The sequence below is a fragment of the Limulus polyphemus genome, unplaced genomic scaffold (genome assembly GCF_000517525.1).
Source record: "Limulus polyphemus unplaced genomic scaffold, Limulus_polyphemus-2.1.2 Scaffold2579, whole genome shotgun sequence".
Lineage (NCBI taxonomy): Eukaryota > Metazoa > Arthropoda > Merostomata > Xiphosura > Limulidae > Limulus > Limulus polyphemus.
Genome location: NW_013668189.1, coordinates 25,482 through 39,014, shown reverse-complemented (window position 1 = coordinate 39,014; position 13,533 = coordinate 25,482). Strand labels below are relative to the sequence as shown.

General features: G+C 31.0%; 1 protein-coding gene across 5 annotated transcripts in view; it reads left to right on the top strand.

Annotated features, from left to right (window-relative positions):
* The window catches only part of LOC106467346 (retinoic acid receptor RXR-alpha-like), a 43,203-nt gene extending 30,104 nt beyond the window's left edge, over positions 1-13,099 (top strand). For all 5 annotated transcript variants that reach the window (XM_022395505.1, XM_022395504.1, XM_022395506.1 and 2 more), the window contains 2 exons: positions 5,571-5,795; positions 10,067-13,099. In XM_022395505.1, the coding sequence (XP_022251213.1) occupies positions 5,571-5,795; positions 10,067-10,317 (476 nt within the window). In that variant the 3' untranslated portion in view covers positions 10,318-13,099. The remainder of the gene's footprint in view (positions 1-5,570; positions 5,796-10,066) is intronic.
* Positions 13,100-13,533: the final 434 nt, after the last annotated feature.

Sequence of the window (13,533 nt, the reverse complement as noted above, 5' to 3'; positions counted from 1 at the left end):
CCTTCCGTTGGTGAGGTGTTGTTGCGGCCCTATGCTCCACTGGGAGTTTACAGGAATAAAAAAAAATAGTGCTCACCAAAATTTAATTTTATGACATTCTTGTAAACGGTATTTATGTAGCAAGATATAAGGATTAACATGATATGTTTGTTGCTATTCTGCATGATTATGTATTTATCAATACCTGATGACAGTCACTCAATAAGGGGATTTTGAAGTGTGTGTTTAAAACCAGAAGACGTGATTAAATCCACATTCTTCCTTGTACAGCTTCAATGTTATTCCAAATCCACCAAAGGAAGACCACAACACACCTCTCATATATATATAACACTTCAGAAAGTCACCCATACATACCCACAAGGATCACTATAGTTAACACACTATGGTATAATTAGCAATATATGTATTTCTTTCAGCTTGGTGCTGGACAGGTAGAATATATAGTACCTGTTCAGTGAAAGTGAGTTTTTCTCAGGGTTCTCCCCCCCCCCCTTTTTTGTGGTCCTGAAATGGGGTGCTGAACTTGGAAGCCTACTTGTTTCTTTTCCGTGACTTACAAAATCTCCCAAACAAATACTAAAAGACAGAAATCCAAAAGCTAGCTACATGCAAACACCAATGAATAAAAGTTACTCTGACTCTCTAAATCTGTCACACCAACATGAAGAATACAGAATTATAAAATATTTATTTAGCAACACACAATAGCTTAGGTTGAAAGGAGGATAAGATAAGCCTTGAGCCACCCTTCATTTCCTATCCATTGGAAAAAATAAGTTCTGTCAACTGTCATCAACAATAGCTAAACAGCAAGGTTTTAATTTATTGTCTATTTAAAGAGTTTCCAAGCAAAATGACTTACTTCACAAAATAAATATTTTAGCAACAAAAATTGAAAAACCCTTTTTGCACGCAAGAGTTCAGAATATTTTTACATATATTAAAAAAGTTCTTTCTGGTCTGTGAAAATTTAAGATAATTAAATGAATATAGGAATTTTGTTTAAAAAATGTGTAGCTTTGATTAGTTTTTGTACAGGATACAAAAAAAAAAGATATTTAATATCTTTAAGCAAAATAAATAAATGATGAAGGTAACCATAAAAGCTTTTCGTAATGCATAAATGGATAATAATAATAAGCTTAAGTTAATTTGGTATTTCAAGATATTAAACTTTTTGTGTAATGATTATTATTTCTTACTCATGGTATAAACATACCTCTTCTTTTACTAAGAACTAAGAAATGCAGAATGGTCATTTTTCCAGATCCTTAGTTGAAGCAGAAAAACAATTCCAGGTTTTGTGAGAATGATGGGATGTTCAGTCTCCTACAGACCATTTATTCTGCTACTGTACATCTAAGATGTATTGTTTTCTTTAATGTTCACAAAGGTACATAGTAGTGGTAATTTTTACAAATTGTTAAAACAAGGTTTTTGACCATAAAGCTGATATATTGAATACAGAACTATATTTCTCATACTTGTGATGCCAAGAATGAGAAAGTTATTGCTGATTTTGATGAAGAGTTTATGTAAATGAATATTTTCTAAAACCAGGTTTGTGTACCAATGCCTGTTTGTTTTTAATCAATTTTGTTTCTGCTGTCTTTTCTCATTAGTGTACAGTTTGCAGTGTAGGAGATTGAAAAGTGAGGACTAAATATATTGTATTGATCTGTACTAACTGAACCATATTCAATTGTTTATTATCAAAGTACAAATGTTAAAAATTTAATTTGCAGCTCAAGCTACATTCCATATTTTGCTACAGCACTGCCAGAATGAATGTATTTCTCGTTGAAACTTTCTCACAACAATAACGTAAGACTGAAAATGGATTATCAATATATACCATATAAATGTGCATGTGCCTATACGTATGTGAAAAAAATTACAGCTTGATCTTAAGAAGAACAGTTAGAACTTTACTCTTTTAAATCCCGAGCTGTAATTTTGTTTTCTTTAAAAATGTTGGAGGTTTTTACTTCATGTTGATGTTTTACAACAACTAGGATAAAGTAGAATAGTATGGTTATAAACCTTTTAGATTAGGATGGCTATGTAAGGGTATAGTTTTTGATGTCATTTTAAAATTTATAATTGTTTAATAAAAATACATCTCATCTTAGTTGTGAAAATGTTTTAAACTGCAAGTTTACAGCAAATACATTTGCTTAAAAATTAAGTACGTTAACTGAAGATATATTCATCAAAATAAAAACTAATGATAGGTTTGAATACCTAGCCACATGTAGACTGTAATGTCAAGATGTTTTACTACTATTGATGTTTTATTTTTGTTGACATATCACCAAAACTGTTTACATAATAAAAAAATCCCTTGAAAATTTATTGTGTGTTGCAAGGTTTTAAGCAATTTGTTGGAAAAATGCATTCAACAGCTTCAAATATTTCTTGTTTGGTGATTTACAGATAACAGTAAAAAAGATCAATCCGTGTGCATAAGAGCACATATTTCCACATAACAGAAAATAAAAATATCTGTAGAAAATGTAATATATCGTTATTCCCATTTTTGAACTCACAAATTATGAGAATTTAATTTTTTTCACATTAAGTATCTTTTGAAAAATATATATAAGCTATCTCAGGTTTCTAAAATTGGGTTGTTGATAAGAAGTTGCTGTGCCCACTTTTAAAGCTAATTTTACATAGACTTAGAGCTTAATAATTTATATTAATCTCAACACCTCCAAAAATGTATGGAATAATAATGTCATTATATTCACCACATTAGTTATGAAGCCATGAGTGATGTACATTGTGTGTTTCATAAACCACCTGAGTAAACCCACATTCCTAATTTCTTGATGAAAAGTGTCTTTTGCAAAAATTGTTGTATTCTCTATAATCTTCTTTAATATTTATAAATACTGTGGTGCACTAAAGCTCAATGATTGTTTGTAAAATTAGAGAAAATTAATATTTATATATAAAATTGTTTTCTCTTGCTATCCTGGTTATATTTTTAGGCTTTTCAAACCTTTCTAAATGCTTTGCTTCAGCTTTATGGAGTCTAGTTTTGAAGATCAATCTTTTTGTTATAATTCCCCACCTTGTTTGGTTTTGACAAACAACAGGCTTCCCTATTGGGTTAGCGGTAAATTTATGGACTATAAACCTGTGTTTGGTTCCCTGTGGAGGGCAGAGTGGAGATAGCCTATTGCGTAGCTTTGTGCTAAAACAAACAGACTACTGGTACAGAGCAAATAAAGCTTGATATATTCTAGTTTTGGCTCTTTAGCTTGATTTCATCTAGCTACCTGTGAATGCAATGCATGTCAAGAATTTAAAAAACAAAATTCCACACCGTTTTTAGGAATGTGAAGTACACATAGGCCTACATGTAATCGATCTGTTCCAGGGCATCATGACACCACGTGCAGTTGGCCTTCCGATCAGCCGTGCTAATGCATGCTGCAGCTCTAGCAGTGAATTATTGATGATGGAATACTTACTGTTAAAGATGGCGTATTAATGCCTCAAGTCACCATGTCAACCAAACCAAGTCTCATTTACATACAGTACAAAACTTTGGAGGAGTTACATACCCAACCAGGAACAACACTTAAATTGCCACAACAAGTTTATATACATATCTAGTGCATTATTTGTGCATCATTAGGGAGATACGTAAACACTACAAGTATAACACTGTATAGTAAAATCCCTTCTTTTTTGCACACTGCCTTATCTGAACTTTCAAGGCTAATAACAGTTGGATAAGTAATACCATTGTAGTTTATGACATATCGTGCTTTTGCTTCTACCTGTAAGTCTTTAAATATACAAGAAACAAATATCTTTATTCGTATCCGTATAATTCCTCAAAACAACAAAAAACTGATCTCACTTTTTTTTTATCAGTTCATAGCTATTTGATAGAGAAAAAAGTATGAATCTTAATTAATAAAATGCAGATCGTTTTTTTGAAATGTACTGGCAAATGTTATTCAATGTTCTGTATTGGTACATATTTACTAAGTATGGATTTATTTTCATTTTAAATACACTGATAATTTTTTGACAGCTGTTCTCAGACTGAAGAATCACAAAATGTTATTATTGGTAAAAACTAGTCATATCATCAAGAAAATGTTTTGGGTTTTTTTTCATTTATTTACTTCTAATTGTGCTGTAAATCTGTGTCTGAAGGTGTTTTTAACATGGTTTTATACTACTACTTTTAGGGTAGAGGTAGGTTTTCTTGAGTATAGCAAATAGCCGAAATATTTGAACTGAGCAACGATCGTGTCCTCATGGGTTGCAACAGTGAAGCTAACTTTTGGCGAGTCTGCCAAATCATTGCCACAGGTCATAGGTTGCTGACCACTGAACTAAAAAAATCAAATAGAAGATTTGGCAGTGATGCTTAAAACTAGTAAATTTGTCTAATATAGATCTTGAAAGTACATCTATGTTATCAGAAGAAACTAGTTAAAATAAATACGTAGCTTGTTGTTACTTCATAAGGCTCTGATTGACCTGCAGGTTGATTGATGTACATAATGAATGCTAAGTATGTATGTAATATTAGTATGTGAACTATAGCTAAACAGAAATATTTTTATCGTAACCAAAATATCTTAATCATATATATTTGTACACTTGTTTAAGTCTTTGTAAGTTATTTTATTTTTTCTCCTGACAATTTTAGGTTTATATTTTGTTCTATTATCTTGAAACAAAGTATATGCAGATATTAAGATATTTATATATATTCAACACATAAACTATAAGTTCTACACTTTCCTTTTTTCTATGTTAACTATTAACTTATTTAAAACAGCTTCCTAATTTATTAATTTTATATCATAATTTAATATTTCTTGCATAAATATAAACTAAGTTACCAGCATACATTATACAAATGACAGGAGTTTTGAAATTATTCATTGTTGATTATCAGGCTTGAGGCGCTCCAATAAATTATTCATCTACATTGTGTATGACGAAAGAAACAGTAAACTACTTTTTTCATTTAGCCTAAGAATTGTAGGTACCTTTAGTACATTAAATTTTGCTATCTAGTGCATATAAATTTTTGCTGAAAATCAAATAATGCTATTGAAGAATGGTAAGTTCTTTTAGAGGTTGAATGGTGGTTATTTAATGTTGTTAAGTACCTTTAAACATAGATCATATTGGCTGTTGTCATTACAATAGTAAAAATTATATATTTTGAAAGGCATTTTCTTATAACCAATCTTTGTTTGTGTTTAATTTCAGAAAGTAATCAGAGAAATGTCAAGTACAGAAGTAAACCATATAAGTCACTTGATGAACCTATTATATACATATAACATCATTAAAATAATAAGACAGAATGCTGTGGGATTGTCCTGAAAGGGAATGCATTTTATCCAAAAATGTTACTTATATATAAATCATAGTGGACATTTGTTGGGAAAACATTTTATAAATTGAGAAACTGGATGTATGAATTTGGTCACACACTTTTGTAAAAAAGGTCTATATTATTATTATTTTAATTATTTGTAAGAGTATAAAACTTGTTTTTTTTTTCTTAATTAATGCATTAGGTTGGAATGAGCTTCTTATAGCTGCATTTTCGTTTCGGTCCATTAATGTAAAAGATGGGATAGTTCTTGCTACAGGATTAGTGGTCCAAAGAAATAGTGCCCACAGTGCTGGAATGGGTGCCATCTTTGATCGTGTTCTTAATGAACTAGTGGCAAAGATGAGAGAAATGAAGATGGAAAAGACTGAGCTGGGATGCTTGAGAGCTATTGTTCTTTTTAACCCAGGTAGGCAGGCCTTCTTAGCAACCCAAACTTAAGTTCTGAAAGTTCCAACAATAGCTAACACTTTTTATTATTACTTATTATAGTAACATTTGTTTCTAAGTTTTGCTGTAAAACCTCCACTTTTTTTTTCATACAAAAGTCAGCTATTGGATTACTAGGCTTCAGACTGGTAAACCTCTAACTACCAACTAGCTAGGATTATCTTTTTTTTTTATGTCAAGTGTGCAACTGAGTACAAGCATTTTTTCTAAAAACAAACCAGTAGAACTATACTGAGAATTTTCAATTTTGTAGTGTTTTCTCTCTCTCTCTCTTTGGAATTCAAGTTTTTGTCACTTGTTTTTTTAACAAAAAAAAACAAACAAATAAAAACAGATGTGAAAAATTATCTTGCCACAGTCCTGAAATAGTTGTTACAAGATCAACAAATATATATGTATGTATGTATATATAATATAATCAAATATATTTATTGCATAGTGGACAATTATTCTGTTTTCTAGTGGGAGTAAAAACAAACTGTTTGATAATTGTTCAACTTTTCTTTTGAACTCTTAACATCACCAATATGCCCAGTTAACAAAAATTACTGCTGTGGGGATATAGTAATATTAAGAATCAAATCCAAGAGACTTGCAGATTTTCAAGTGAAATGAGAGCACCATGAAGAAGTTGTCATTATTATATTGTTATTAAAAGTGTGATGATTGAAGGATTCTGTAGCATAAGCTGAGAATACTTTTTTTTTTGACTGATTACATTTCTTTAAACAAAATATTTTTAAGAATTACACCTTAAACCATACTTTCTTCCTTCTCCAAGCTTTATTTCAGTTACTTGAATATTAATATAATTTTGCTATCTATTTATTTAAATAATCTATATTACAGTGCTTCCAGTGAAAGGGAGTAGAGTTTAGTATTATGATTATTGGTTTTTCTTATCTGGAATGCTTTGTTTTTATGTTCCATTTATATTATTGTTTTCAGTATAAGCCCAGTTATCTTTTGGGTTGGTTTAATTCTTTTACATATTACTAATGTTTGTTCATTTGTAATTTCGTTTGGCCCATGAATAAATAAATCAAAGTAATTAGAGAACTATAACAAGAACTGAATAAGCTTCTGAATTTAGTATTTGTGTAGCAGAAGAGAGCCTCAAGGTAAAGAACCAGGTTGACTCAAAAAGGATTTAAAGGATAAAATTAAAGAAAAACATTAAGTATAAACTGACTGCAAGGATGGGAGATTTGGAAGATTATAGAAGATTAAGAGAGTTGGTCAAATGAGAAATTAGGAATCAAGAAAAGAGTATAAGAAAACAGTTGGCTGAAAATGTAAGAATAAATAGTAAGGATTTCTTCAAATATATTAAGGGTAAACAAAATCTTGGATGAGAGTAGGGCTTTTGAAGGATGATACAGGAACAATATTATCTAATGATTATTGGATGGCTGTAATATTTAATTTTATTTTTTCTTCAGTTTTCATTAATGAAGATTTAAGCAATATTCCTCACCATGGATATTTGCTAGATAGAAACAAGATGATCACATTAATTTTGAGCTTGTTAAGAAAAAGTTGAGAAGTTTGAATTATGATAAAGCTCCTGGGCCAGATAATATTTATCCAAGGGTTTTTAAAGGGATTAAGAATTGGATATGTGAGTCACTTGCTATTATTTTTTTCAAGTGGTGCCAGAAAATTGGAAGTTGGCTAATGTTACTCCTCTTTACAAGGAATTGATAATAGTTATTCCAGTAATTATAGATCTGTTAGTTCTTTGGTGGTGGTGGGAAAAAGTCTGACAAAAGATGCTTTGCAAAGTCATTTAACAAAGTTTAAAATTTTGATAGTCAGAATGGTTTCACTTGGGGATATTTTGGCCTCACTAATCTATTGAAATTCTTTGAAGAGGTTACTGTTTATGTAAATGAAGGTACAGATGTAGATTTGGTGTATCTGAATTTTCAGAAAGCATTTGACAAGGTGCCATATAAAACGCTTTAAAAAGTTATATCTGTAGGTGTGAGGGATAGGTTGGATAGAAAATTAGCTAGATGGAAGAAAGCAGAGGGTTGTTATAAATGGAGTTCAGTCAAATTGGGTTAATATCATGAGTGGGATACTTCAGGGTCAAGTGTTAAGACCTTTGCTCATTTTGATTTACCCCAATGGTATAGATGAAGGAATGATCAATAGATTATATAAATTTGCTGATGATGTTAAAGTTTTGGGCATTGCTGACTGTGAGGAGGATATGGTTGCTTTACATAAGGATTTGGATTATATGATGAGTTTGGCAAATAAATGGCAGATTAATTATAATTTATAATAAATGCAAGGTAATGCATGTGGGATATCACAATTTGAATTATGAGTATAATTTTGATGGGAATAACCTTAATAGTGTTATGGAAGAATAAGATCTTGGTGTTCTGGTTCATCAGTCTTTTAAGCCATCTGAACAGTGCTGTTACTAGTGGCATGGCAAGTAGGGTTTCAGATTGTATTCACAGAAGTATTGAATAGAAGTATAAAAAGGCTACAATGTCATTGTACAGGTCATTGGTTAGGCCACATTTTGAGCACTGTGTTCAGTCTTGGGCTCCTTATCTTAGAAAGGACATTGAATTGTTGGAAAAAGTTTAAAGTAGAGCTACAAGAATGATATCTGGAGTGATAGGTTACTTGAAGTGCTTAAGATTATTAAGGGAACTGATATTGTTGATGCATCATCTTTTTTTTTTCTATCATTGTGAAAATGGTAGAAATAGGGGACACAAATATAAATATCATCTTCAGCTAAGACAGCTTTATTTTTTAACAACGTGGTTAGCCTTTGGAATGGGTTGCTTTTGGATGGGGTGGATGAAAGTAATTTAAGGGAGTTTGTTTGTTTGTTTTGAATTTCACGCAAAGCTACACGAGGGCTATCTGCGCTAGCTGTCCCTAATTTACCTCTGTAATACTAGAGGTAAGGAAGCTTGTCATCACCACCCACTGCCAACTCTTGGGCTATTTTTTTACCAATGAATAGCGGGATTGACCATCACATTATAACGCCTCCATGGCTGAAAGGGCAAGCATGTTTAGTGTGACGGAGATTCGAACCCGCGACCCACAGATTGCAAGTTGAGTGCCTTAACCACCTGGCCATGCCGGGCCTTAAGGGAGTTTAATGGGAAAGCTTGATAAATATTTGAATGATAAGGATGGGCATATTGTCAATTAATGTTATGTTATATTAAAACTATTTTAAATATATAAATTAGTAAGTTATGTGACAACTACAGCCAGTATAAGGTCGTGAAACAGCATAGATCAAAACTACATTTTAAGTTTGTTTGGTGTTTAATAGGTAGTGTGATGCCACTGAAAATTTATTGCTTTTGGGGTGGGGGGAAAATGGTATGTAGCAGCAAAATATTCATACACTCGGATAATAATCATGTGCTAATATTGGGAATTTAGAATTTCCAAGATGGGACATCCCTTGTACTTAATGGCTTTGGAAAACAAAGGATAATGGATTGATTTGGAACATCAGGACCAACCTGGAACAAGCTGTACCCCAGCTCTGGTAAACAAAGTGTAGCATCTTGTAATAAGTTATAATCCATGAGCACAAAAGTTAGTGGCAAAAGCTGTCCTTATCTCACAGGCAACAGTACAGAGCATAATCAAGAAAGATTTCCATTTGGAAATAAGACCAACAGAATATGGGTTCACCAAGATAAAGCATCCAATCATAACTCCCATTCAACCAACACATACCTTAAGTAGATGGAGAATGATACAAGTATTCATACTATTATATAGGAAGATATAATGGTCAAGTCATTAGATTCAATACCTGTAGATTTCTATACAATTGGACTGTTGAATTGGATGCTGAAACACAGTCATTTTCATACACTAAGTAGATTATGGAAAGAATCAGGAAGGAGAGGTATGTTTTGAACATGACAGCCTTTTAGAATAGAAACTATGCTGCAGGGCTGTTTTAAAGATGCACAATTATTAGATGAAGCATAAATGAACATGTTATCATGCGCTGTAATGATGTGGTGAGGCTCCAAAATCATTTTAATTTAATTCACTCAACCTTTGTACATAGCATTGGTCTTTGTTATCTCACTTTAAAAGTTCTAGTAATTGAGAATCTGACAATGTTAATTTTGAAACAGAAACTATGCAAAGATTGCAATATTTTCTATAAAAAAAGTAGTATAGATTGAATCATCCTTTTGATTTGTATTCTAATTACAGAAGCCAAAGGGTTAAAATCCGTTCAGTACGTCGAAACTCTGCGAGAAAAGGTGTATGCTGCCCTAGAGGATTACTGCAAACAGAACTACCCTGACCAACCAGGCCGATTTGCAAAGCTGCTGCTGCGCTTGCCAGCTCTCCGTAGCATTGGCCTTACTTGTTTGGAACATCTGTTTTTCTTCCGTCTGATTAGCAACACACCTATTGATGATTTTCTGATGTCAATGCTGGAAGCACCAAATGACCCCTGACAACTCTTCTCTGGTACACCAAGGTGTTTTTCTTACTACTGCCATCTAGCATTTGCGACTTTTCTTGCCAAATTGTTTATTGTTGTTCCATAAAGTGGGTGAAGGCTGGAATAGAGTGTCACAGACAGATAAAAATAATTAATAGATTTTCCCCATTAGTTTTATAACATAAGTCTTGGTCTTTTAAAATATGGCTATTAAAACAAATGTATATGGCTCAAGAAGATGCTTGCTGTTTCCTTTTTATTTTATGATCACAAAAAAAACATTGATAATTTAACCCTGTGATTTACAGAAACTGACTTATAGGTCATTTTAGTTAATTAAGTATTTTGTGATGTTTTTAGAGGAGAATACACATCCAGCTTCATCACAGGAAAGTTTAACTCACCCTGTTGTTTGTTTGTCATTTTCATTGTCTGATTGGTAAGAAATTAGTAACACCTTTAAAAGAATAGCTGTATTTTATTATTTGTGAAACTTTTCTCATGATAGTCAGATTTGTTTCATATTTCCAGTGGCTTTAATCTTCTTGAAATGTCATGTTAAGGCCATAGAATGAGTGGACTCATTATCAAGATCAAGAATAAATATACAAAATATTAAAATGGGGTTTCTATCTTGGGTGAACAGAGGTAACATTGGTAATTATTGAAGATTTTGTTATATGATTTTTGTTAGTATTTCCTAAATGGGTATATAGGAAAAATTAGAATAGTTTAATAGAAAATTACAAGTGCTATTACAAACAAACGTATAATGATAAAGTGAATGTTATAAAATCACAAAGATAACAAATGATCTGAATTTGTAACAATGTATAAAGGAAATAATATTTTTGATTTAACTTAAGAAAAAAATCAAGTATGAAAATAGATTTTCTAGTGTTTGAGATTTAGCATTAAACACTACTATGGTTTAATTGGTGAAAGTTGGCTGAGAATCAGAAACCAATAAGCCTCAACTTTTTATTAATGTTTACATGACTTTTATCTAAAATTGTAGGTCTATTGAATACTAATACATACTTAGGATCTCTGAAAGATAAAGACAATCAGCATTAGTAATATAAAAATGAGTGCAGAAGTTATATTCATTATATTTAAAGAAACAAAGATTTTTTATAATTCGGGATAAATTGTTTCAAATTGTCAGTTTGTGCTTCATCTTTTCTCAGTCACTTGGATATTAAGCAGCTTTTTTTTTTTCTATCAGAAATAATTTAAATTGTTTGAGGAAAAAAGGTCATATACATATATGATACATTTTAGTATTTGTTCAGAAGATATTGATTAATAACAAAACTTGCAGGTTGTGGCCATCATTATGTGTGTTAATACCCAAATAAAGATATACATATATATCTGTATAAACAATTTATAAATCTTATTAGTACTTCCTTAAAACAATATGTACTGTGTAAAGACTTTATGACTTATAAAAACTACGAGTAGATTATCTACACAAGATCTTCTGTATATGTCCAATGACTTAAAAAAATTATGATGCAGATAGAAAACATTACACCAGTAAGCTTTTCTTGATAGTAATCAATATTTTTTGAGGAAAATAACTAATGATTAAGATAAACAACAATCAATTACTTGTTTGCATAAAATATTTCAGTTTTAACTACCTTAGAATTGTACTGATATTTTAGAAGAATTACCAATATGATAGACTTTTCTGTTGGATACCGTTGAGAGTTAAACAGGATGAAAGAAAGTTAACTGTTTAAGATATAATATTCAGGAACCAGGCTTTTGTTTTTAGTTAATCCTTATGTCTGTGATATAGTATTGTTTGGCTTGCTGAGTTCATAAGTAAAGAAAGTACTCGATTTAATATTTTTTTATTTGTAGTATTGAAATGTAGACCATACTAACATGCTATATTCATGTTTGTATAGTGCTACAATATCCTCACATCTAACTTTAAAATTTTATCCTTCTGAAGTTTATAGGGTGTAGTGAGTAGTTCACAGTTGATAAGAATGTACTGGTACAAAATATATTAGATAGAGTTTAGTTTTCATTCATGAGGTAGTCTTATATACTATTTTCTACGCATAATTTTTAAAATGTTTTCTGGCTGAAAAATAAGATCTTAAAATGAATCTTAAAAACAAAATATGGTATGTTCAACACTCACAAACCAAGATACCACTTTGGCTATAGAAAAATTTTAAAAATCAGTAAATAAATTTTAACATTAGAAAAAAGAAAAGACAAATATCACTATGCTGTTAACTCTTCAGTTGTTGAAATATCATTGAAGATATAAGAGCAGCATATAGTAATTTTTTGGAGTATATTCAGAAAAGTTACAGGTTTTTACAAGACAGTAATGTTTCGAAACACTTCCCTAAATTTTACTATGAAAACCACAAAGATTTTATATACTTTTACTCAAGTTTCCTGTTAATTATTTCCCACAAAAACTGAACTCTATTTACCTTTTGTTAAAACACTATCTTGTAAGTTTAAATTTGATTGTTAATTCTTTAATTTTGAATTATTTCATAAATGCATACTGATTATGTAATTAGTTCATTTGCCAGAAAACAAGTTTTGATTAGCCAAGTCATATAAATCCCTATGAAATAATATAATAGGACAAAATTTTAAAGTATTGTGGACTTACTACAGCTAGTATATACAGTTCCAGTAGTTATTTAGCTCTTAACAAGTATATAGAGAACTTCATATTTATATTTTAATGATAACTAAGAGCATATGTTTTATGTTTTAAAACTGGTGAAATCTAGAATTTTTTGAGCAGTTTGTTTTGTATTTACTCCAACTATTGATACTTAAAACTTCAGGTGACTTAAATTGTTTCTATTTTAAGTTTTACAAAGAACAATAATTTTAAGTTTGCAAACTTAAGCTAAATGGAAAAATGGTTAAAGAAAAGAACAAAAATATTAAAGGAAAGAGATTAGTTCAATGGTCAGCAACCTATGACCTGCGGCAATGATTTGGCAGACCCGCCAAAAGTTGGCTTCACCGTTGCAACCCATGAGGGCACGATCGTTGCTCAGTTCAAATATTTCGACTATTTGAAAAGAACAAAAATATTAAAGGAAAGAGATTAGTTCAATGGTCAGCAACCTATAACCTGTGGCAATGATTTGGCAGACCTGCCAAAAGTTGGCTTCACCGTTGCAACCCATGAGGGCATGATCGTTGCTCAGTTCAAATATTTCGACTATTT